At 40.5% G+C, this 26,821-nt stretch overlaps 1 protein-coding gene across 1 annotated transcript in view; it reads left to right on the plus strand.

Annotated features, from left to right (window-relative positions):
* CAB39 (calcium binding protein 39) overlaps positions 1-26,612 on the plus strand; it is an 87,855-nt gene extending 61,243 nt beyond the window's left edge. The window contains exons 3-9 of the mRNA XM_061188346.1: positions 1,857-2,021; positions 4,377-4,495; positions 9,741-9,909; positions 16,984-17,043; positions 20,575-20,640; positions 23,271-23,414; positions 24,041-26,612. Coding sequence (XP_061044329.1) covers positions 1,857-2,021; positions 4,377-4,495; positions 9,741-9,909; positions 16,984-17,043; positions 20,575-20,640; positions 23,271-23,414; positions 24,041-24,229 — 912 coding nt within the window. The 3' untranslated portion in view covers positions 24,230-26,612. The remainder of the gene's footprint in view (positions 1-1,856; positions 2,022-4,376; positions 4,496-9,740; positions 9,910-16,983; positions 17,044-20,574; positions 20,641-23,270; positions 23,415-24,040) is intronic.
* The last annotated feature ends 209 nt before the right edge of the window (positions 26,613-26,821 follow it).

Raw genomic sequence — 26,821 nt, forward strand, 5'->3', positions numbered from 1 at the left:
AGAATTTTAACGATGTTCCTCCACTGTCTTTTGACTTGCATCATTTCTGTCAAGAAGTCTGTTATTTTTTGATTCTTTGTCTGTAATGTTTTTCCCCCCTCTGGTTGCTTTTTAGGATTTTCTCTTCACTGAGTTTAAGCAATTTGATTATTCTATGCCTTGGCGTAGTTTTCTTCCTGTTTCTTGTGCTTAGGATTTTTTTGAACTTCTTGGCTCCATAGGATTATAGTTTTCATCAAATTTGGAAATTTTTTAGCCATTATGTCTTCACATATTTTGTCTGTCCTTCCCCCTCCTTTGGGGACTGCAGTTACACATGTATTAGACTGCTTACAGTCATCCTGTAGCTCACTGCTGTGCTTTTTTCTCCCTTTCTTTGTGTTTCATTTTGAATAGCTTTTATTGCTCTGTCTTCATAGTTACTAACCATTTCTTCTGCATTGTCTGCTCTGCTATTAATCCCATCCAGTGTAATTTTTATCTCAGAAATTTTAGTTTTTATTTTTAAGTGTTTGATTTTGGTGGGGTTTTTTTATGTCTTCCATACCTTTACTTAACGTGCTCGTTTTTTCCCTGAACGTACTGACTATAGTTATAGTAACTTTTAATGTCCTTGTTTGATTTCTACCATCTGTGTCACTTTGCAGGGCTGTTACTGTTGACTGTTTTTCCTCCTCATTATTGGTTGTGTTTTCCAGTTTTGATTCTTTCCAGGCTTGCTTTTAAGCTTTTTGGAGAGCAGAGTTTAGTCCAGGGCTAATTTTTTATAACAGCAGAGACAAAACCCTTTGAGAGCTCTGCTTTATGCCTGTGAATATGAGGTTTTCCGTCAGGTTGATGGGAGCCTTACGTGAGCTCCATGGCTCTGTTCCCTGGCCTTGGGTACTTTCCTCACATGCGCGTGCTTACCAGTACTCAGATAGAGTAGCAAGCGAGTCTTGGCAGGTCTCTAACACTCTCTTCAGTGTAGCTGTCTCCTCCCTGGTACTTTGCCCTGCAAAAGTACCAAGTCTCCTTGGCCTCCATAGATTGCCAGCTCTGTCTCCTCACGTGGAGATTGCCTGTTCTGCCTGGCTTCCCTCTCCCTGTGATGTGGCCTGGAAATTTTCTCCGGGCAGGCAGTGAGCTAGGGCAATTGTGAGGTTCGCTTCGTCTGTTTCCCTTCTCTCAGGAATCACTCTCCTGTGCTGCCTGAAGTTCAGTGTTTAAAATTCATTGTTTCAAATATTTTCCTCCAATTTTTGGTCTTTTTCATGGGGGAAGGTAAATCTGACCCTTGTTTTTCATCTTGCCAGAAGTGGAAGCTTTTTAGTGACTTGTTATTTATTGCTAATATTTTAGCTTTGCATTCAAAGCCTCTTTCAGCTTCATTTCTTCTGTCACTCCCTTATTCCCTCCACACCTTTTCTCTGACAGGCCCTGTGCTGCTTCCTCTCCCTCATCCCCGGTTCATGGCATTCGTTCCCCTCAGTCTCCTTCTCCCCAGCCAGTTCTTGGTTGTCAGTGTCTCTCCATTCTCATGGTCAGCTCAGGTGCCTCCTCCATGTTGTTTCCCTCCCATTTGAGCAGAACTGAACTTTTTCTCCCTGTTCTGTTTCTACTACAACAACATTGTTTTCAGCGTTCAAGTATACAGGTTGTGAATCTGCTGGCCTTCCCTGTCGAGCACATATGTCAGTCCCCACATGTGCGCACACATGCAGTTTTTGACTCCTGAGGGCCAGGATGGGGCTTGCCCACCTGTGTGTCTTGTACAAGGGTCTGGGGGTATGTAATATATAGAGAAGGTATTTAGCAAGTGTAGGTATGTTATATATATTTGTGAAAATGAATTTTCTCCTCTCCCCCAAAATCAGGCTACAGAAGAAGTTTCCAAAAATCTGGTTGCCATGAAAGAAATTCTGTATGGCACAAATGAAAAAGAGCCACAGACAGAAGCGGTGGCACAACTCGCTCAAGAACTGTATAATAGTGGGCTCCTTAGCACCCTAGTAGCTGATTTACAGCTCATTGACTTTGAGGTAAGAAATCAGTTTTTTATTTTTCAAAAACACTAACTGTTCGTAGTCCTTTTCCGTATGTTCTCTCCTCTGAAACATTTTAAGATTCCTGTTGGGCTCTTGGCTCAGGGGTACTGACCTGTAAGCATACCCGGGCTGCCTGCCTAATGAGCGGGGCCAACGCAGAAACTCAAGGGTATCTCGGACTTAGGCCAGGTTTTTTTCCCCCTCTTTCACTACATCGTATACGAAGTTTTTTAGGTATTTGTTATGCCCTTTCATTTAGGCTGTATTTAATAAACAGCTGCTGGTTTACATAATTCACTGGTTCTTGGCTCTCAAGGAATAAACAATCTAAAGAAGACCATAGAGTGTTAGAATTTTTGAGGTAGATGAGATCATAGAGAACATCTAGGTTTTTTTGTTTGTTTGTTTGTTTTTAACCTGCTGAGAACTCATTACAGCAGAGATTATATGTGTTTTGTTTGCTTGGCACTGCTTTTAAATATTTAAATGAGGATAACATTAAAACAGCAGGAGATTTTATACACAATTTTGAATTTCTGGCTTCCCTTGAAAAATTTGGTAACATTGGGCCTTGTAGTCTTGTGTGACCCCTCAGCCCGTGACGTTGGCATCCACACTTGGGTGAGCCACAGACGGCACAGCTTGTTTTTTCTCCCTCAGCCTGCTGCGCTCATTTGCATTTCCTGCTCGTCCCTGGTAGGCGTTTGAGATTGGTGCCCAGGCTTATACAGCCAGATCATCCCATGTTGGATATTTAGTGCATTTATTAGTGAGAAAAATGGTCCTTGATACCAGTCGGAATAAACTAGTCTGAGAAGTGTGTAATGAGGGGCTCTGGCGTGGTCATGAGCAGTCTCCTCGTTGACTCTTTGTTATGGCTGTGCTTTGTTTAAGCCCCAGTGTTTATCATCCTGAGGGATTGTATGTCTATTCAGGTACTTGGAAAACCAGGGGAGAAAATGACAGACACCTGTAGCCAGATTCAGTTTTAGAGAAGGGTGGGGAGGATGTGGTTCATAGGTTACTTGAATGTATTATCAATAGATAATAAAAGAGAATAAAAATTTATGTCTATCTTTTAGAACAGACAGAACTATGATATTTCCATTTATATAGCTGGTTTCATGTGTCTTTAATAGAGTGTCAAATTCCAGCAACAACGATTTTTATCTCCACTGCAAAGGTGGGAGTGCACTGGACCATCCAGCTCCTTCTCCTTCGTCTACCCACCCCACTCCCCAACCTGGACCCTGAATTTAATATTCATTTGGGACTTTAAAGACATAAATTTAATTTAAAAGAAATGTGTGCCCTTGAGACTGGTTCTTCGAGATTGCCATTACTACTCCTGACCTAGCACAGGCCCCAGGGTGATCTCTAGTGCTGGAAAGCTAGCGTTTCACTCACTCTCCTGCAGACTTGTCAGCCTTATAAAGTGGCAGTTCTGAAACATCTCTTGGGGTCTACTTCTCCATTTGTTACTTTCTTGTGCAGCTTTCTGATTATAAGTTTCACTGTATTGTGTTAACATCTACCTGTTTTGTTTAGTGAAGTACAGTGGTGTAACTCTGATCTCTGAACTATTGCATCATGTGATACTTAGTACCTTAATTATCTATATATAAAGTTTTTCCCAAGTACACCTTTAATAGGAGGGTATGTCTACTTGCCATTAAAGCTCAACTTCTTACAGAATTCTTTCATTTTTATTACACTAACAGTACAGTTTCTCCTTCCATCACTATAAAAGGAAGCTATATGTATTGTTTACAATACAAGCATCCTATTTGAAGCTGCTTGGATGGGAATCAGATCCCTGAATAATGTAAGCATATAGCAAGGTTTTGTTTTTCATATCTGAGTCAGCATGATTCTGAGAGTTAGAAATCATTGAAATTACATATAGTAAGATTTCACTTTGTCAACACATTATTCATGTCAAAAATACTTTACTATTAAAACTTAGGGACTTCCCTGGTGGTCCAGTGGTTATGACTTCACCTTCTAATGCAGAGGGTGCGGGTTCGACCCCTGGTCGGGGAGCTAAGATCCCACATGCCTCGAGGCCAAAGAAACAAAACATAAAACAGAAGCAATATTGTAACAAATTCAATAAAGACTTTAAAAAAATGGTCCACATCAAAAAAATCTTAAAAAAAAAAATTCACTATTAAAACTTAGAATTTGAAATTACGAAGGAAGAAATAAAATAAGAAAATTTAATGTCTGTGACCATTTTAAAGTCAGATATTCAGTCCTAATTATAAATATACAGTACCTAGATTTGAGTTTATTTAGGGCATTTTGGCATTTAGTCAGGCATTTTGATATTTTTGTCTTCCTTAATAGGGCAAGAAAGACGTGGCTCAGATTTTCAACAATATTCTCAGAAGACAAATTGGTACAAGAACTCCTACTGTTGAATACATCTGCACCCAACAGAATATTTTGTTCATGTTATTGAAAGGGTATGTATAAAGTATAATAATGTAATAAGATTTATATTTTTGACTTGAAAAATAAGAAAGAAAGATGGTCTTGGGCAAAAACAGGATGGTGAATGTCAGAAAGCGTTTCCTCTGTAGTTTCATCAGCTCATTTTCCCGTAGTTCTGGAACACATTTCCCTCCTTAAAGTTTAACCTGTGAGCTAAACTGAATTTGAAAATGCCCATGGGATTTTAAAGTTAGGTGAATTGTGAGCCTTTAAATTCTCAAACCATACATGACTGAAGAAAAAAAATAAGTCCTCTGTGTTCTTTTGTCTGTTCTCTAAGATGTAAAAACCTTAATTGTTGACATATCAGCTAAATCATGTATTTAAGGACATCTTCTTTGGACGTACATGCACACTGTACTGCAGTAAAGGCTTCCCAGGAAGTGGAGCTTGGATGCTATGTAGCTTAACCTTGTTCAGTCAGCAGTCAACAAAGTACATGTTTATGACGTACTTCCCTTTGCTTTTCACCTGTGTCTGTCTACTCACTAACCCACTTAATTTGGTAATTCACAGTGCATCTTCCTGGAATTACTGTTGGACTAAGCAGGCATTTATCCTTGGGTAGCCTGTCAGTTTCAAAAAAAAAAAAAAAAATCAAGCAAAAACCAAAAAAGCCTTAAAACTAAAAGTTAAAAAAAAAAAAAAAATCCTCTTCTCCCTCATCACTGATTGGCAAGGTAACCTCCTGTTGTTTCACACCAGAGTTGTTTGCCAGCTCTGGGTACGTGTGCACTGGTGGTGTTCTGTTAAATTGGCGGGCAACTGTTTTATTGGCATGACTGGTGGTGTGAATCAGCTTGCTCTCCTACCCCAGCTTTATAGCTTGCCTCACTCTGATTCATATCTCTGTGGTTTAACACTTCCCCCAAGTTCAAACTCGTTTAGACAAAGCATGAGTCAGTGCATGTGTTGGATGCCAGCATTCTATTTCCTTCTTTCTAGTTCTAACTATCTATGTTGCTTCTTCAGATGTTGCCATACGGAATTTTTGGCATCTGATTTTTTGTTGTATCAATCCAGAGCTGCGTGTATGAACATGTAGTGAGTAGTCTGAAATTTTAGTGTTCTTAGAGCAGCTGCCAGACGCCTTTGTGTATTTTTAAAGCCAATCTTCCTTTTTCCATAGAAAGCAGCGGTTATTAAAATCTATGGATTAGTTAACTCTGCCTGTGTTTTCACTTTAGAATGGCCAGGGGTATGATATGAACATTGTTTAATGTCATGTAAAGTAAGACTTTTGAGGTAATATTTAAAGAAAGGTTTCAAGCTCTCAACTGAGCTGGCCAGAGCAGAAACCTCAGCTTAGGGAGGCGAGGAGAAGCCACTGGTGTTGGGATCCCACAGAAGCCCTCCCCGCACCCCTTACAACCCCTTTCCTACCTGTCACCAGGCTTCAGCAATTACTAACATTTATTAACATTCTTGTTTCATCTATTCCTTGCCTCCTGTTTTTCCTCCTCAAACATAACATCACTTCAGTATGCATCCCTAGTACATAATAAAGGATTCTTTAACATAACCATAATATCATTTAAAAAACCTAATATTATCTAATGCCCATTCAGTGTTCAGATTTCCTTGATTTTCACCAAAAATGTCATTTTTCATTTTGTTTAAATCAGTTTTCAAGCAAGGTCCGCAAACTGAATTTGGTTGATATGACTCTTAACTCTCTGTTAATCTATAATAGTTCCTGCCCCCTTCTTTTAACACCATTTATTTGTTGAAGCAACTGGGTCATTTGTTTTGCAGGAAAACCACATATTTGGGATTTGCATCCTGTGGTTTCACCTGTAACCATGTTCCTCTATCCTCTATTCTTTCAAGTTAGTTTGATTAGATTCAGCTTCAGTTTTTGAGGGGGCAGGAATTCTTCATGAATGGGATTGTGATGGGATTGCTTCCTATTGGGCAACGCAGGTTGTCCTACTTCTGGTGATATTTAGATTGATCAGTGGATGTAGGTGTTGTCAGTCTGTCCATCACAAAGTTCTCCATCAACCCTTCACCTAATGGTTTTAGTATCCATTGAGGATCATTGTCTAGGTTCAAAATGGTGATTTCCTAATTCTGTTATTCCTTCTCTGTATATTAAATGTGTTTCGTTCTTCAGCAGTGACTTCTATAGGAAAGACAGAATAGATGCTTGATTTTTTTCCACCGTATCATTTTTTAGTATAATCGATTGGTGCCCTAGCCACTTCCTTAGATGAGCAATGAGTATGTTATTGTCTTAAGCACCATTATGACCTCAAGTTTTAGGAGGTTTTAAAATATATTTGATGTGTCTCAATCCGTTGCAGTCATTATGACCAAATTTTTATGTCCAAATTGCCCCATCTTGGGCTATTGGGAGCTCCTTCAAATTGGCTCCTATGTCCTTTTGGCAAGACCCCATTCGTCTTTGATGGCTTCCTTGCTGTCTGGCACAAGATGTCCCTTGCTCATTTTGTACAGATCCTGCCTCAGACCCGGAAACAGCCATTTCTTCCACGGGCCCTGTTGAAACTACCTGTTTAAGATGTTTCTGCTTTTTGGGAATTCCCTGACAATCCAGTAGTTAGGACTCGGCGCTTTCACTGCCCAGGGCCCAGGTTCAATCCCTGGTTGGGGAACTAAGATGCTGCAAGCCATGCAGCGCGGCCAAAAAAATAAAAAATAAAAAGATTTTTCTGCTTTTGTTGATTAATTAGTTTGGACTACTTTAACGCAATGTGATTATCCACTCAGGCTATAAGTATTGACACTTTGATGTTAGACATTTGGGGGAGTTATGCTAACAATATTAGTGTGCATTTGAAAATAATCCTGTTGCTAGTGTTAGTCTAAATCTGGAGCAGTCGTTTTTCCACTGGCGATTTAAATGTTAATGTGCTAACAGGTTGTACAGCGTAACTGTTTACCTTGTACTCACTGGTTTACGTTTAATCATTTAAGACAAGCTTGACAAACTGCCATCAAAACCTGCCCAACTTGTTGTACCGAAGTGTCTTACCCTTGTCTTTCTAGTCTCCTGCCTGTTACAGATCAGCACAGATGAATTGTATGATCAGCCATGTTGTGAACAGACATTTTAATCACCTAAGAGCCAGTAAGCATTCTAGCTGCCATGCCATAAGTGATACAAAGGAATGTGGTTTTGATCTTGTTGAGGATCTGTGATGAACATATGTACAACAGAAGGATAATACTACTAGATAACACTACTAGTGGATTTCAGGGGATAAAATGTGGGTTTGGTCAATAAGGCAAGAGTTGGTAACAGAGATGAACTTAGGATTGAGGTTCCAGATAGTTTCAAATATGCATAGGCAGAAAAAAGAGTGAGTACAAGGGCAGGAATGAACACAGTGATTGACAACAGGAAGGAGATAGTCGGAATGTTTTATGGCATAGTGGGAGAGGAGTTGTACCAGAGGAGTAGCGATGATGTGGGGAAGCCTGGACATCAAAGCCCAGACGTTCGTCTATTTGATTAGCAAGAAGAAGTCATTTTAAGCTCCTAAGCTGGAAAGGCTATTGATACACTAGTCGTCGGATAGATTTGTTAAGACAGAGCTTGAACAAAGGTGCTGGTTAGGGGTCACTTGACTGACTAGGTGTGACTTCATGCAGCACTGGGAATGGATAAAAGAAAATGAAACTGAGATATTGCAAAGAAGTATTTAAAAGGAGTGGTGGCATTGAGGATGGGAAGGTTGGGAGTAGGTAAAGAGGGGAAGGTTTAGAACTGTGCTGTTCAATACTGTACCTACTAACAACACGTAATTATTTAATTTTAAATTAATTTAAATTAAATGACATTTAAAATTCAGTCCCTCAGTCATACTAGCCAGATTTCAAGTCCTCAGTAGACAGCATAGTTATAGAACATTTCCATTATCAAAGAAAGTTCTGTTAAACCTGTTTTAGACCCAGGTATTCCATTATCAAAGAAAGTTCTGTTAAACCTGTTTTAGACCCAGATATCTGAAGCAAAATAGTGATGCCATATTAGACTTGTAGAGTTTATGGTAGGCCTTTAACTGAAGTTGTCCAGAAGCAACAGAAAATGCCTAACTACAGCCCAGGGTAGATCTGAGCTGGGGCAATTTAGGAGTCATGGAGGGAACCGTGAGATCGTAGGAGCGTTCACTAGCAGGCCAGAGGCAACAGAGGAAAGACCTCAGCCAGGCAAGAAACAGAAACAGAGGAGGTAGAAAGGAGAGCTGGGAGAATTTTTCTTTTTTTAAAGAGAGAGATGCAAAGATCTGCATTGTCAGGAAATTAAATAGCAGAATGAGAATTCTTTTATGAGAAAAGACCATTTGTTTTAGCGAAGCGGAGGCCTTTACTAGTAAAACGTTAGGAAATGGATTCGATGGCAGGAAACTAGAGGCACTGAGTGGGGAAGGAGATTAAGCCTGTGTGTGCAGCTTGAAAGGAGGTGGAGGAACAGAGTGATGTGTTTGAGCAGAATGGCAGAGTCCAGTCCGAGAGGTTTGATGTACATCAGAACGGAAGAGTCTGCTGGGCTGAGAGGAAAACAAGGTTCTCTTTCTGATCACGGGGAAGGAAGAGACGAGAGACATTGAGATGGGTGTAGAGGAAGGCTGTGCAGAAAGCTGATGAGGGATGCCGTGGAGTCCCCTGTGTCCACTGCAAGAGCCCTCGGGCCATCCCTGACTAGGCACTTGGTGACATCCTTTGTAGCATTTATGTGTTGCTGCCAGCGGTCTTGAAAGTACTATTTTGAGTACTGAATTGAAACAATGAAGTATAAATGCTGTATATTTGATAGACCCGTGTAGATACTATGAATTTTAGGAAACTATTTTGCTTATTTCATATTGTTTTTTGATTCAGCTTTTGGTTTTTCTGAATTGATGAGAGCACCACATGTAAAACTTAAACCCTATTTGGAAGTGTGACCCTGTAGGCGTCTCTTCAAATCTTTTAGCTTAAGTAATGAGCTTTTGTTCTCATGATCGCTCTCACGGCTGTTATTTTTCTTTGGGTTGAAGCAGTCACCACCAACTAATGTGTGTGTGCCCTCTAGACTAAATCCCTCCGAGCACATATTCTACTCTGAGAGAGATGCATTTCGTAACCTGCTCTGTCACTTAAATTAGGACATGTCTGAAACTTCCTGTTCTAAAAATTGGAACTGTTAGAGTTTTTAAAAGAACAGTGATGGGGAAAAAAAGCAGTCATGTTTGTCTTTTCTTTTTGCAGGTATGAGTCTCCAGAAATAGCTCTAAATTGTGGAATAATGTTAAGAGAATGCATCAGACATGAACCACTTGCAAAAATCATTTTGTGGTCAGAACAGTTTTACGATTTCTTCAGATATGTCGAAATGTCAACATTTGATATAGCTTCAGATGCATTTGCCACATTCAAGGTAACATAAAAACTATAGAATTCTAAATATACATACAAGTGAGATTAACAAGTGTGCTGTTCTTCCTAAACCTTCTCTACCCTCCAAGTCTATACATGGCTGCCCTCTAGCGGGAAGAGAGAAGATATATTTAAATGTGTATTGTGACTCAGGTATACGCAGTAGAGTCACAGCTTAAAAAGGGTAGAAAAGTTAGATTCTAAAGTCTGTCTAAAAGGCAAAAAGTCCTGTACGGTCAAAAGTACACTTTTCTGTTAAATTACCCATCAAGTACGGTATATAGATATGCAGTACATGTGAAAATCAGATTTTTCTCCGGTGTTGGAACATACTGCAGCAGTTTCTTTGATTCAGCATCAGACAAAGTAGTTGGCTTCTGTTCAGGGACGTTGTTAATTTGCAGTATACTAGAACCACACTCAGGACAGAGATTTCCCTATTGTGGACAGGCCCAAGGGCACAGTGGACTTCTGTCTCCCAGCTCCTGTTCAGGTCAGAGCTTGTTTATTAAACACAAGGGGTGGGGGGTGCAGAATCACCAGTGCTCCTCCTCCCCCCGCCCCCCCCCCCCCGCCTACCTTGTCTCCCTGTTGTGTGTTTGTGTAAATTAAATACACAGATGATATACCACTGTACAACATGCACATTTTTGTTCTGAATTGCAAAGTTCTGTGCTGTTTAAGGTATGTAGATAAAGCAGTAATGTTTATTAGTGTTTTTCACAATGAGAGCAAGCCTTTATATGTTATATTCCCTTATGTAAAATGTCTGACCTCATAAGTGAATATTTAGAACTGTAATTTTAATATAATCAGAATTTAATATACTAACCTGCAGACTGCTGTGCTCAGAAACCATGAACACTGTTAACGGTGAGAAGTGGCCACTGTTTTTGTGAAGGTTCACTTTTATGTATAAAGAGCCATTGAGATAATGAGCACATGTCTTGGTCTCTGAATAAAATTTGTCCCTCAGGGCGATTGAACACCCTCAAAATGGGATGAAAGCCTGGGAACCTGGCCATTAGGCTTTCACTTTGAATGAGAATAAGGTGAGAGGTGCCTAGGGACTATTAGAGAGGATGTCAGAAGACCTCAGATATTTATATGTTAATGTACAAAGCAAAATGAAATGAATTTGAGATTATACCATAGAGTGGTAAATATGACATCTTAGGTATCACTGCACTTGGTGGGATGGGACTCATGGCCTGGGATATATTGATGGAAGGGGACGCCCCATTCAAAAGTAGCAGACCTGTTATGAAGGGAGATGTAGCAGCACCATGTGTCAAGAAGGGATACTCCTGGGTGGGAAGAAAGCCAGAAGCCTGAGCCTGGGACACTCTGGGAGGAGGAGGGTGAGGGCAGAGGAGAGGAGCGGCAGTGGGGTGGGAGAATGCAGCCAGACCGCCTAACCAAGAAGAGGACACAGGTCACACGCTCCTGGCACAGTTGGCTCAGAGGTGAGAGAGATGTGCTGACTAACTCTGTGCCACAGATGTGAGTCCCTGATTGGCCTTGCTGATAATTCCATCTCAGTTAGGATTGCTTCTTTGAATGAAATTCTCACCAAGAAGAAAACGGTGGTGATGGAATCACTGCGGGTAAAGCAACCCTGTCGGGTCGTGGTAGCCAGAGAGGGAAGGATTGGGCAGAGTCAGGCAGGTATTCCCTACCTGAAGAAGGGAAACTTTAAAACCATGTAGGATTCTAAGGATGAGCTCTAGAAGAGAGAGCAGTGAGGAGCGAGCTTGGCTTCTGTATCTCAGATGCTCCTGATGACACAGAAGGGGCAGAGCTAATTAAAGAGCCTCCTGAATGGAGAGCTCTCCAAGAAGCAAAGTTAAGTAGAGCCCAAAACTAAGACAATATAGGAGAGGCACAGACCTATCAAGGTACCACCCCACCCCTCCTTAAAAAGTCTGGTCGGCTCTGGTCTCACCTTCACACCAGAGGTGCTGACAAGAAGGGAAGGAGGACCGCTCCTCTTCTGGTTTGCTAATGTCTTCTTTGCAAAGAACATTTTTATAGCAGAAAAGAATAGATGGTTCGTGCTCTCCTTCGAGAATATGACCAGAGCTACCTTCCCAGAAAGTGCACTCTACACACAAAAACTTTGAAACAAACGCAGCTTATCGATAACCCTGGATTTAAAGTCCAAGGAACAGGTGCTGAGTCTTAAAAGGAAATTAAAACTACCTGCGTGAAATATGTCTAAGATTCATAGCTTGAATGAATGGGGTTCTGAGATAGTAAATCAGTGGCCAAATATTTGTTCGTGATTTTTTTTTTTTTTTGAGAAATTAAGGAGATGGGGAGGGACATCAGAAGGCCAACAAATATATTTCCAATTTTCCAGAGTAAAAGAAGGTAGATTCCCCAGAGAGGCTGGTGGAGCTCGATATTATACCTGTGTAAGGTACTAGAAAGTATTGCTAAAGAGATGATTTCTGAGCATTTTGGAAAGGAAACCGTGTACCCACAGCCAGCATGGATTCACTAAGAGTAAGTTCAGTCATACTAATCTCATAGACGCCAGTAGATCAGGGGGCTAAGGGCGTGGCTGCCTGGACTCAGTTCCCAGCTCTGCTGTTCGTTTAACCTCAGTCTTTTCATCTGTCAAAATGTAGGTAATACTAGTATGTCAGGGTTATTGTGTCTTCAGATAGTATGTGTGCAGTGAACAGTAGCTATTAGAATTATTCCTTTATGACAATGTGGATATATTAGATGTTGAATAATTGTACAGGTCTGTTTTCATGGAAACAATGAAAAGGTAGGAGCTAGATGGGGTTTCAGGGTAGCAATTCATAATTAATTGAACGCCATATCCATAAGGAGCCAGAAAATGGATTGCCACCCTCCTGGAGCAAAATTTTTAGTGGATTTGTCTTTACTCAGCACAGCTGAACATTTTTATTAAAGACTTAAAGGGTGATAACAAATGTATACCATGAAGGGATAGAAGGCAGATAACAGAGATCCTGAAATAAGGCCTCGTAAAGATCCAGAGAGGCCAGAAGATAACAGGTCGAAGTTAAATACAGATGAACTGAGGTCTTGCTCCTGAGGACTCAGCTCTGTCAATATGAGATGTGGGAGTAAGGCATAATAATAATAGGTAATGCTAGGTATAATCGTTACAGAGTGTAATAATGACTAAAAGACAGGTAACGTCATATCATACTCAACCCTATGAAGGAGATATTGTTATTATCTCCTTTACAGATCAGGAAACTGAAGCCTAGAAATGTTGGGGGAAGTCAGACCATAAATGGGGAAGCCAGAATTTGAACCCAGGCAGTCTGACTAGAGAGCCCACCCTGAGTAAACAAAATTCTGAGTACGTCCAGTAAAATTAAACAGTATGATGCTGCTGCCCTGCCCCTAAGCTACCTGTGACCACATAACGTGTGACCTAAGGAGCTGTCGATGGTCTCACCCCACTATAAGCTTATAAGGTAACAACACATAAATGTGTTCCATTCCAGGCGCTACACTTTAAGAGGCACATAGACAAATAGATGACTTTCAGAAGACAGTAGATGGTGAGGGGGACTGAGAACCTGTCATTCGAGGAGTGGTTAAAGGAACTGGACGTATTTAGCCTGAAGAAGAGGAGACTCGGTAGGGACTTGCGTGAGAGCACCGCTTGTATTTAAAGTGGGTCCTAGAGAAAATGTACTAAACCTAGTTCTGTTGACTCTGACAGTTTTCTGGAAATAACCTGGGGATAGGTTTTGACTCTAGCACAGGAGGAACTTTCTAACTTTCAGAGCTCCAAAGGTGAACCAAACAGTTGGAAGAACTGAGTCTCTTGTCCTTGGACATAGACAGTCATCAAGTACGAAATTGGGCCACATGACTTGCCAAGCCTCTGTGAAAATAGCCCCCGGTGAGCAGCATTTCTTCAGGGATTCCAGGGCTGTCTTTGTGACATGATGTTTGGGACCCAAACTCACATAACTTTTAGGAATCTTTTTATTTAATTCAGCTTCACCCTAAAAGTGGGCTGCTCAATCTGCTGGACTTGGGAGGTGATCCCTGACCTTTCTCCAGGTAATACCAGGGTCTTGGCTGTACTGGAATTTAATAGGTTGGGAAGTCAGAAATCATGTTCTTTCTGTCCCCCTGCTGGCTGGCCCAGCAGCTCTGCTGATCTGGGACCGCGTGCACCCTGTCCGCTCTGCAGGTCGCTTACCAGATGCTGGCTGCATGGCCACTTGCCTTCGTTTTCTGGTCTGTCGGTTTCTGTCCCCCAGCCTGGTTTGAGCTCTCCAGAGCTCTCGGCTCTAGTTCCAAGGGTAAGGTCTTTTCCCATCTCTCAGGAGACAGAGGCTCTGCGCAAGTCCCCGCTTCCTCTTTTCCCAGCTTAGTATCAGCCTTTTTACTCTGTGCCGGCTCCCAGCAATTGTTCCTTCCCTGCTAATGTTTTACTCTCCTTAGAGAAGGGCTGCTTTACCAGCCTCAGCACCCCTTTCCAGTCTCTCCTACCCCGAGGCCATGGAGATGTGATTCCTAGATTGGCAGTGGTTTCCTGAGCTTCCTGGTCTCTTTAAACCAGATGATAACAAGTAGAATCTCTGACGGGGAGATGTTTGAAGTTCCCCCTTGTCGTGTGTGGCCCAACTGTGAGCCCCTTGCTGCTGCTGGAGATACAGCTTTCAAGGTAAATAGTCACCTTACTCAGACCTAAAGAAAAAAACTCTGGCGCAGCATATTTAGGGTCTTTGCTTTTCAGAGTAATACTTTCTACCTACCTGTTCCTAAGAAACCAACCCCAGTGGAGAGCCGTTGTCTCTGAGACCCCCTCCTTTGGCATTCTCTTTCGTCGTATCATGACAGAGCGGTGAGCCCCTGGCTCCCGGCTCTGTACTTCCTCACAGTGGCCTTCAGAAAGACCCAGCCACAAAAAAGTAGACGTGACCCTCGGTCTTGCATGGATCTAGCCACAGCAGTCCTTAAATTCACTTTTTCATTGTTCATTCAGTTCATTCCACAAGTCTCGTGAGTGCCTGCTCGTGTCTTTAGGTCCTGAGGTTCAGCAGTGATCTCTCTTTTTTTTTTTTTTGGCCACACTGCACGGCTTGTGGGATCTTAGTTCCCTGACCAGGGCCCCCTGCAGTGGAAGTGCAGAGTCCTAACCACTGGACTGCCAGGGAATTCCCAGTTCAGCAGTGATCTGTCCAGACAAACGCCTGCCCTTGAGGCTCCTAACTCAGGAGAGACCGTCATAGACCACACAGTAGCGTGTTAGAGGCGGGACACACTCTTTAACAAGCATGCTTGATACATTCCCTTAAAGTGCTCATGTTCCTGTCTCCCTCACGTCTGACCCCATGGACCAACAGATAATATGAATTCTTCTAGCCCTGCCATCGCCTCCTTCCCATATGGGGAAGCCTCATAGCATTTCTTTCCAGATTCTTGAAGGTACTCAAACTCCAGGTTTTCTAATTTTGCCTGTTTAACCCCCAAGGGGGATTTGGGAAAAATTGGGTAGACCTTCCATGGGCATAGGACACGTACCCCGTCCAGCAGTTTGAACACCTGTACGTCTTTGGGGGTGGAGTTAGAAGCCTTCTTAAAAGCATACTTTGAAGATTGCTTAATGTGCTGTTTTCCCAAACATGTTCCCTGATTCTGTTGGTTCATGCATTTATTTATTAAATATTAAGCTCTTACTATGTGCTGGGTACTGCATAGGTGCTGGGGATTCAGAGGTTAGTAAAAATAGACATGACCCTTGTATTTATAGACTTCACAGCCTATCATGAGAGAGACATTAATAAAATAATCCCACAGATGTCAAGTCATAACTGTGACCATGCTTTAGTGCCAGTGACCAGTCAGGAAGGGTTCCCCATGGAGGCGATGTTTGAGTCGAGGTCCAAAGGTTGGAAGTAACTAGGCCAGGGGAAAGCCTGTGCAAAGGAGGCCTTTCAGGGAAGGGTGCTAACAAGCAGGCAGCAAAAGAGCTCCCTGCAAAATCTCTTGAAACCTGATGGATCCCCACGAGGGAACCAGAGCTGTAGCTCTTTCCTCATTCGTTGACCATGGAGCATTCCTTAGAGCATTTCTCAGAACATACTTCAGGAAACACTGGTTCATTGTAACCTGGGTAAGTCAAACATAAACAGCAAAGAAAACAAGTTAAAGGAAAGTTGGTTTGGAGAAAGGGGATTATTGGTAGTGACCTCTCCAGTGGGCAGCTCTAAAGGAATTTAATTCATTAATTCACCAAAGATGAATTGGCTGTTCCTGCTGTCACATGTTTCCATTCTTGTTCCCACCTGGTGAGACCAAGGCTAGTTCATTGCTAACTTCTATGTCCTTGAAGGCAAGGACCATATCTTTTTTTTCTTTGTAGCCCCAGCACCTAGAACTTTATCTGGCACATAGTAGATGTTTTCTGAATGAATGATCCTTGAGTTGTTTCCAGGGAAATTCATGGGGTGAGGCATAAGCTCTATTTCATAGGGGTGCACAGTTGGACTCTAGGTCATACTAACTTTTGGTGCTACATGTTTGCATCATTAGTCTGCTTACTTAGGAGCTAATGTTTATAATATGATGGGGCTTTTAAAAAAAATTCTACCTCTGAAAAAAGATTGCATTCAATATGAAACTGAATGTAACTGAATTTAGGAGGAAGAAGATGGAACCTCCAGTACTTTTTCTAATAAAAGAAATGTCTTCTTTCTCCACCAGGAGCAGTATACTATTTGACATTTTATCACAACCGTTTACTTTTATTTCATTTCAATTCTTGATTCCCTTTCTTTGAGTTTTTATCTCCATTGCCTTATAATTTTTTTTTAATTTTTTCCTTCTAAGAGCTGTAGACCTGTGACACTCATAATCATTACAATCACAATTTGATTATTAATGATTTTATTTGCTCTTACATAGAATCAACATTTTCAGTACAATTCATGCTCAAATGTTTTTAAGTATAGTAATTTTTAACAACAGTTTGTATCAGGTAAAATGGCGTGGAATGTTTAGGATTCTCTTTTCTAAAAGAACGTGAATGCCAAACAACTGTAAAAAGTGTATTTTCTTTTTCTAGGATTTGCTTACAAGACATAAATTGCTCAGCGCAGAATTTTTGGAACAACATTATGATAGAGTAAGTACATGAAACACTATTTTAAAATAGCACATTGTAAGTTTTGTTACCAGAAATGAAAGATTTTAATTAGATTTTGTACCAAAGTATTTATTTTGGAAATACAATGTTTTTAATTGGTGCTGTAATCATTTCTCTACTAAAACGAGGTATAGAGCGTTAACGTGGTCAGAAACAGAATTTTATCTTTTTGACGACACACTGCCCTTTGCATCTTTTTTCGCTTTAGAAGAGGAAAATAAAGCACTTTGCTGCTGAATGATAATATACAGTTAAGATAAAAAGAAAATTACTGTCTGACTTCTTATCTTCCCCTTACTTTCCGTTGCTCACATTCCTGCTGCTTACAAATAGAGAGAAAGAGGGACAGCAGCGGGTAGATGGGCAGAACTCTAGCCTAGAGGACGCAGCAGCCAGTTCTGCCCTTGCTCTGCCGCTGACTCCTTGTGACCAAGACCAAGGCCCGCTGGGGGACTCAGAAGTCCGTCCTTATTTGTAAAATGAGGACATTGGATTAGCCCAGCCTTAAGGCCCCCTCCAGATTGAGCTAGTAGTAGAACCCGCAGAGGTCTGTGAATAGTGCTGGGTGCTCTGATAACCTGGTTGCCCTTGGTCACCACAGCAGTAGCGTCATGTGTTCTCTCCCACCACGTGTCAGCTCTGCTCTCCACGATTCCCACGAGCACTTCCTTATGCCGTACTAGTTTAATGTAGGCATTGTCCAAGATCTCATAAGTGCTCCTGGAGAAGTTATGATAATAACAATCCACTTAAAATTTCTCTCTCTCCCTCAAGATTTGGCTTAGGTTTTCATTCTTCCACTAGTTGTTTGAATTTTTAAAATTCTAGGTATTGTTAATACTTCATTGTTCACTGTGCCATTGAACTAAATTAGAAGATTCTTGGAGGCAAAACCTACGCTTTCTAATTCTCTTGTGTTCCTTTTCCCGTCTTTCCCTCCCACTCCCAGTAACATCATAACACAGTGCTGAGTACATAGTAATTCCCTCATAAATAGCCTCATCAATGGCTTAAACATAGCTGGTCATTTTTTTTTTTTTTCTGCCCGTGTACATTGGGATGTGGGTGTGTTTTTTTTTTCCTGTGCGTTTGTTGGTTTAAATCGGAAGCACAGTCATTTTGTTGGTGCCTTTTACAGTAGTTAGAAGCGTGGGCTTTGGCACCAGGCTGCGTGGAGTTTGGCTTCAAGTCCCAGCTCCACCGTGCGCTTCCAACTCTTGGGCAGCAGCCTTCATTCACCCTCTGTGCCTTTAGGACCTTCAGCTCTAAAAGAAGACTCATAATAGCACCTTCTTACTACTGGGTTGCTGTGAGGATTAGATAAGAATGTGTGTGTCAAATGCAGGACACAGTGCCTGGAACACAGTAAGCATTTAATAAACGTTAGCATTATTATTTCTATTACCACATGGTCTCCCAGGTTTTTTCTTAATTAAACATATGAGTATCTTGATTTAAAACCTACCAAAGATAAAAACTAATTTCCCAGAAATTTACTACCGGCAATGATGTCACTTTAATTTTGCGATAAAATATTTTCCTATATGTTATTAATGGGTGACATTGGTTAACAGGAGTTTAGCAAATTCATGTGCGGCAGCTGACAGAAATGTGCATGCAGTGCAGTCAGATCCAAGGAGGAGAAGGAAAGTGGGGAGATGCAGGCAATTTAAATTAAGCCGAGGTGGAGTTACTGTGCAAAAACACACGCTTTAAAGTCTGTACACTTGACTCTGAGCTTTCTAATAATTAAAGCATAGAGGGAAACAAAACCAAGGAAAAGCTCACAGTATCTGTAAAGCTTGTTCAAAAGAAACAGCCTTTTCTAGCACTGGGACCTGGAACAAATTTCTCCCATTGACATTCTTAGACGGGGATTGAATTACAGTGTCATGTAGTGGACGCAGTCACCGAGCGTGCCTCTGCAGTAAATAAAATGCTGAACTGAAGTGCGCTCACAGAGAGCAAATGTTTGAGGAGCCCAAACAGTGCCTGTCCTCTGTCTGTCCTAGTCCTGTATTGCCGGCCCAGGGATAAAATCTAACCAGGCAGTTCTCCTTGAGAATAATTTCTTGCAACCAAGCTTACCCTAAAACTTATGCGGCAGAAAATCTTAACTTGCATTTTCTGTCGAGAACTTGAGGTGTTGCTGTTTCTGCATTGTTGATTAAAGGCAGACCCAACTGTTTGATCATTGGCTTGACGATCATTTGAGAGAAGGTAGGGTTAACAGCCATCTCTGAAGAGAGAAGTTTTAGTTGCTTGCATACTAAATAGATGGCCATCCCACCTCTGCCTAGAGATAAGCAAAAGAATGAATGCATAGGCAGTTCTGGTTAGCTCTAAACCAAGGGCTGGAAAACCTTTTCTCTAAAGGGCCACCCAGATAGTAAATATTTGAGGCTTCATAGCCATGCAGTCTCTGTCAGCTCTCCTGTCTGTTCTACTGCAAAAGCAGCCATAAAGAGTTCATAAACTGAACTTATTTACCATACACAAACGAGCATGGCTGCATTCCAATAAAACTTGTATAAAAACAGACAGTGGGTTGGATTTAGCCCATGAGCTATAGTTTGCCAACCCCTGCTCTAAACCACAGACGGATGGCTGGTGAGAACCCATCATAAAGCAAAGGTAGAAACAGTTTTAGCATGGACAAATTACAAAGCAGGCATCCTCTACCACCCACCACAACCAAGGAGAGGTCTCAGTAAAGCACTGATACCCAACAGAGTCATACTGGTACTGCAAAATTTTGGAACTTTTAAAACCTGTCCATAGTTAAAGAGCTAACTGGCCTTCTCTTCTGACTTTTGGGCAGTGTGGCCCTAGCCCTTGTGTGCCCCTCACTGCTATTTCCCACCTCCCCGCTTTCCTCTGCTTCTGCTCCTTACCATTCCAGGGACACTGTTCTTGTTAGGGGGCCCTTCGCTCATGCTGTGTTCTTCCCTTTTTATCCCCCAAGAGTATCTCTTCTCCCCATTTCTGAACGAACTCTCTCCCATTACTCAAGTTTGAGCTCAAGTCCTACCTTCTTTGGGACACCTACCTATTTAAAAGTGCTGGTTTTCTCCTCTCTTCTATTTTTAATTATTTTCTCTTCTTGCTTTGAAAGAACAGGCAACTTTTCTCTTTGTGCTTGTGCTTTGGACTAGTTGAGTTGTAAAAAATAGGAATTTTCTAATCTAACACCAGGAAATGAGAGCTGACTCAACAGTGAGAAAACAGTGGGGGGAAAGGGAGTTATGTTGTGTGCATATGGAGTTTGGACAGAAGAGGACCAGATTTAACCTATATGCGCACCTGGCTAGAGCTGGGAGGGGGCCAGGAGCCTTCTTCGTGGAGGTAACCAGTGGGTATCACCTTGAGGATGGGTGTGAAGCAGACAGGAGGGGCTGAGCTTGCGCGGCGATTGGCCTTTGTGCTGTTAGAAGTTTGTACTCAGGCTTTTTAATGTTATCTACTGGTCTTTAAAAAAATAACTCTGATACGTGTTTTCTTGTCTTTTAGTTCTTCAGTGAATATGAGAAGTTACTTCATTCAGAAAATTATGTGACAAAAAGACAGTCACTCAAGGTATGACAGATTATTGAAGTAGTTCATTTCTCTCCACCCCTTATTTGAAATGTGTGTTTGGGGAAAGGGAGATATGGTGCTATGGGTTCTAGACCATTGCAGGGAAAATGCATTTGCCCATGGTCAAGACTTTTGTGGAAAGGAGCAGGCGGGGTTCAGCAGTGGTTCACGCGGGGCAGCTGCCCCTGCTCACCTCCTCATGTGTTAGAGATACCAAAATGGAACATACAGAATTTTGAAGATCACTTAGTGATCTTCACTAAGTAAGTAGTGATTAGTAAGTGATCACTTACTAATCACTTAGTAATGAGGTATTTTAGATTTTGGAGCCTGTTGTTAAAACTTAGAATCGTATCACCGAATTGAAGGCGCTGCAGGTGTTTTGTTCCCCAGAATGCTGCCCAGATGGCACAAGCTTGCTGTGTGAGGGGAGAGGGGTGGCCGTGAGCAGTGACACTGTGAACCGCAGATGAGTTTGGCTGCTTTGTATCAAAATAGGATGTGGACAATTCCATTTGAAACTTAAATAAAGATTTAAAACTCTAGAACAGGGTTTGGCAAACTACCAAATCCAGCCCACTGTGTATTTTTGTAAATAAAGTTTTATTGGAACACAGATGCATTCTTTTATTTACATATTGTCTGTGGCTGTTTCGGCTACAACAGCAGATTTGAATCATTGCCCCAGAGACACTGTATGGCTAGCAAAGGAAATGGATATGAAGCACGTCTTTCATTCCTACAGTTTCTCATGAACACATGGAGAAATTCTGAGGACCAGTGGTACTCTAAAAATGTACTTTAATTTGTACTCTCTTTTTTACTGCCACATTGGCATTTATTTATCCCTATATTTATTTTACCAGCAAATTTGTATTCCCTGTACCAAGCTTCAGTTTATTTATTTGTTTGTTTGTTTTTGTTTGTTTATTTTTGGCCCCGCTGCATGGCTTATGGGATCTTAGTTCTAAGACCAGGGAATGAACCCTGGCCCTCGGCAGTGAGAGCATGGAGTCCTAACCACTGGACCGCCAGGGAATTCCCCCAATTTTTTATTTTATGTCCAAAGAAATTCTTTAAATTACTGGTCATCCTTCTCTAGATAATCACATTGAAATGAGTCATTTTCAGTATTTCTTTGGTTTCTGTGACAGAAAATGAATACCCAATAAGTCTATACATACTTAATACTACCTTTTGAGCCTCCATAAGAGTAAATACGGGGCTTCTTACTTTGAAAGCTGTATATTTTGTGATTCAGATTTGATGTGAAACCTATCTGAGCTTTTGAATTCTTCCTCTAAATTCTTTATAAATCCTAAGTAGAATAGATTTGTTTTCCTGCACATCAGGTTATTTTTGATTTACTATGATGACATGTTATTTATCTAGAGATCAGTTATCTGGAAACTTCAAGTATCTAGAACATAGCCAGGAACCCAGAAAGGAATTAATAACAGCAAGTAAACCATGGCAAAGTAGCTCTATCCATGCATTTTCCTTCCCTTAGACCTCACTCCATGTCTCTTATTAGACTCGGGTCCAACGTGCTTTGCATGTATTCATGCTTTTATTTCTCACTATACTCTCATAAGATATAGGTACCATTATCCACTCCCATTGTACAGATGATAAAACTGAGGCACAGAGAAGTTAAATAACATTCTCAAGGTTATAGAACTCACAGGGAGCAGGGAGTCAGGACTGGAACCCAGGCAGGCTGGTGCCAGGGGCCAGGCTCTCCACTGCTCTGCTTCTGCCTGTATCCACAAGGACTGCGGCTTGGTCCCTGTCCCCAGGCAGGTTATACCACCTGCACACTAGTCCTTGACTAGAAGTTGGCACACTGACAGCATGAAGAGGTGACTGCTGGCTTCAGAAAAAGAGAAATCTACAACAGGCAGGGACGATTTTAAAATTAAGGGCTGATACGGTATAGTCAACTCCATAGAACTCAGGAAGCACAGACTTAGCTGAAGGCACGGACTTTTTTTTAGCTTAATTAATGTCATTTTTAGTGATGTTGAGGAGTCACTAAGAAAAGCTTAGAGTATCTTCAGGATACCTTGCTTAAGAAGGAACAGAAAAGTACTTGTTTTTATAAACCTTTCTGAATCAGATAAGATAAAATGGTAAGTTTGGTGTGTTTAGGGGTAAGTATGTGGAAAACTTTGTACATGAAACCCTTTGTCCTGTAAAGTTCAGATAAATAAAATAAAAAATAGTAAAATTATTTTTAAATTAAGCTAAGGTATACAGTTATTCAGTAACTTATCGTCTGACCAGTTTCTTTGATAGTTTCTTTTTACTGAGATAACACAAATGCATATTTAAAGAGTAGGTTCTGACAGGCTCAGATTCTGGGCCAAATGTGACTTGAATGTCCTCTTCAGAGAGCAGCGTCAGACTCACCATAGGTTTAAACCCCAGAAGAAAAGGTAGGTAGGTGTTCAAGTAACAAATAGGAGGCACTCGTTAGCTTTTAGGTCATAATTCAGTTCATCAGTCTGTTGAGTGCCTACTAATATTCTGTGCTTAATAATGATGATTATTTAATGAATTGTTTTTAAAACTTTGGTTTTACTTCAAATCTTAAATGATAATGGAAGAGTAATTGTTTGTCTTCTCAGCTTCTCGGTGAGCTACTATTAGACAGACACAACTTCACAATTATGACAAAATACATCAGTAAACCTGAGAACCTCAAGTTAATGATGAACCTTCTACGAGACAAAAGCCGTAACATCCAGTTTGAGGCCTTCCACGTTTTTAAGGTAGAGTACTAAAAGCATAAACACTAGTTGTTCATCCCATTTCATTTACAAATTACTGAAGTTTTATTAGGTTCATTTTGGTAACCTCAGTGACACAGCTCAGTTCAGTCAGTTTTCATAGTTGTGTGGTACAACATTTAAACAAAAATAGACCCAGAAACAGGGTATATACCATTTGCATTTGGGAACAAGAAAAGTTTGTTTGTAGAGTGGTGTCATTTATCTTTGGCATAGAAGATTATTAATCACAAATAAAGGGTAATCCATTTCTTAATGCTTTCCACGGAGCTTTTTGTTCTTAAAATCCATTCTGACCTCCTCTGCCCAGAAATAACTCCTGCTCATTTTATTCTAAAATCAAAGTCTATATTTAATACCAACTGCTGAGTTTCAGAGCATGAGTGAATATGTCAATCCTTTTTGTGCTAAAACATGTAATTCTCCCCCTTTTTTAAATTGTAAAATAAGGTCTTCCAAAGCGAACACCTCTGAATTAATAATCCTGGCTTCACCACAGGCCCCAGGGAAGCATTGGATGTGTATAGCATGTGCTCTGCTAACTGCGGCATAGATGTCTCCGTGTCTTGTTCTTTCCCTGTGGCTGATGTTGATTTTTCTCTGTGCAGGTGTTTGTAGCCAATCCTAACAAGACGCAGCCCATCCTAGACATCCTCCTCAAGAACCAGACCAAACTTATAGAGTTCCTCAGCAAGTTCCAGAATGACAGGACCGAGGATGAACAGTTTAACGATGAGAAGACCTATTTAGTTAAACAGATCAGGGATTTGAAGAGACCAGCTCAGCAAGAAGCCTAATTTCCAATAAACATCTAAAATATTAAATCCAAATTCAGCATTTGCTGTTAGCTATTCAGCATCAGGCACTGTTATCGATTCATGAGGAACATTACTGCTAATCTGCTGTTAAGTGAACGGTTTTCATTTTACCTTGTTTGTTTTTTTTAGTCCAAGTTGGAGAACGTAGCTGCTGCTTTCTTGCACACTAGAGCACACGTGGACTTTTTCTTGATCTTTGTGTCATTTCAGAATTCAAAGACTCCGTTTGCTGTAGAAGTTCTGAACATGGCTAGGTTCATGAAGGCAAATGCATAGATGATAGTGTGTGTGAGGGGAAGAGGGCACTGATATTATCAGAGCAAACCTGCTTGTTTGCATTTATCTTTGTTAAAGATCTGGGTGTGGATTCTTGGTAAGATTATATGCCTTCACTAATGGAAGATTGTGCAGAGCTTTATTTGAAATCATAGGGGAGCTGTATCCAAGATGTGAGCTTCTTGGGTGGATAAAGTTGACACACGAACAAAATTGATACTGAAACTTAGCAGCTTCTCAAAATTGTGAAGCTTCGTAAGGTCATAAGGAAAATGTATATATGCTTTTCACAGCTTTCTAGAATTTTTTGACATTTGATTTTCTTGAGACTTGTAAACCTGGATATGTTGAAGGGTATTTGTTAATTTTACTTTTTGAAGGTATTTTAAAACAGTAGAGCTAGCAACGACACCTCGCATTTCATTTCAACAATGCTTAAAGTTTTCTTTTGTATATAATTCTTAGAATGCTCATTTCTTTTAAATGATTTAATTTGTACAGCAGAGGAATGTTATTGTATTAGTATGTAACTATTACCTAATATTGAGTTTTTGCAAAAAATGAATGCTCATATGTAATTGAAATACTTAAGATCACCTGAAAATGCTGATTTAACATTTAAGTATCACAGCATTAAAAGAAAAAGTAAACCAGTCCTTTGTATTCAGTTATCCAATGGGGTGCCATCAGTAGGCTACAATACAGACCTGGAACTCAAGTCAGCTACACTTTCCTGCATAATATTGGCCTTATTCATTTAAAATGAGTCATGAGTTCTCCAGATCTATGAATGATACCGATTATGCTAAATTAACGCCGATTCTTTGTGTGTGTGGGAGACCTCTGTAGAGCACCTTTTCTTTCTTAAAGTAATCCAGTACAATAGTTGTGAAACTGAATAATTAAAACTTTGGCTTCTCTTAGGAAAAGAAGAGTTCCTAGTCATAGGTGTCCTATGGGGAAATTTTTTTTTTTTTATGTCCTGTTCCTTAATGCTGCAAATTATCAGTATTTATAAAGTAACTGATTTTGCACCACTTTTTTGTTACTGTGACCACGGCAGAACAACGTCTCCTAGAATATATCTATGTAAAGTTATTAGAATGGTATCTGTTCATCTTAGTGATATGAAGATCACAACTAACAACTTACAAATCAGAGTTTGCCAGTTCGAATTCAGCATGGCTGTAGCTGATTAAGAAATTTATATAATTATTCTTTGCTAGCCTCTCTTACTAATTGAATTATTTATCAGCCAGTAAAGTGAGACTCCCAATTGATGTTTCAGCAGGCTTTAAGATCTCCTTCTAGGAGCACCAGTTAGGAAAACAGCTCCAGAAAACATAGATGTATTTTATTCTATTTAATTGAAATGGCAGTCTACACTTACAATTGGTTTTCCTGAGGCTGTCTTTACCAAAATCTGTGTAAAATAATTCATGTTTTTCTATCGGAACTAGAGAAAGCAATCCAAGCTCCTTGAAATGAAAATATCCAAGACGTTTAGGAAGGCAGACTTGGCTGCGATGCATCATTCTGTTCTCGTGGTCCAGTGCTGGGTATCTGGATTTCGTGTGCAAACATTAATTACACCAAGTGGAAGAAAGGTTTCCTTGCCAAGCTGGTTCTTAGAACTTGAAACAACAGCTTCCACTTTGGCAGTGCTGTCATAGCACTAGAGCCTTTGTGTGGAAGACAGGGGTGCAGCGTGTCAAAGAAAACACTGATGTGTTACTATCGCATTGGAATCTGGGGATAGTTAAGACTTTTGGTTTTTTGTTGTTTTTAAACAAAAATGTGAAAACATTTCAAAGTTGAAAAGTTGCATTTGAAGTTATGATCATTTAATATATTCATATTACCAAAACTATTATACTGGAAGTGGTTTCTTTTTGTGTTATAAAGGTTTCATTTTACATAAGTCAGTTACTCAATGTGATTTTTAACCCTTAAAAAAAGGTGGAGATGTATACAGTTGTTAACAATGCCATGGAAGCATTTCCTTTCTCTTGAGGAAAAGTAAATTTCTTATCAGATTATCTGGCTGGCCCTGTAATTTAAATTAAAATAAAATTTTGGAGAAACAGCCTTGTGGGTTGTTTTTATGATGTCTTATAGATAAATTCATTTGTGTCACTGTGAACACCACCATCAGGAGACACACTAGCACAAACTTTGTCACAAACTGTACCCAGGAACAGTTAATACACAAGCCTCTAAGTCTCCAAGTCTTTTTTTTTTTCCCATTCGAGGTTTTATTTTTGTTGTCAAAAATGTGGTTTTCATTTAGGTCAT

Source organism: Eubalaena glacialis, chromosome 1, assembly GCF_028564815.1.
Source record: "Eubalaena glacialis isolate mEubGla1 chromosome 1, mEubGla1.1.hap2.+ XY, whole genome shotgun sequence".
Classification (NCBI taxonomy): domain Eukaryota; kingdom Metazoa; phylum Chordata; class Mammalia; order Artiodactyla; family Balaenidae; genus Eubalaena; species Eubalaena glacialis.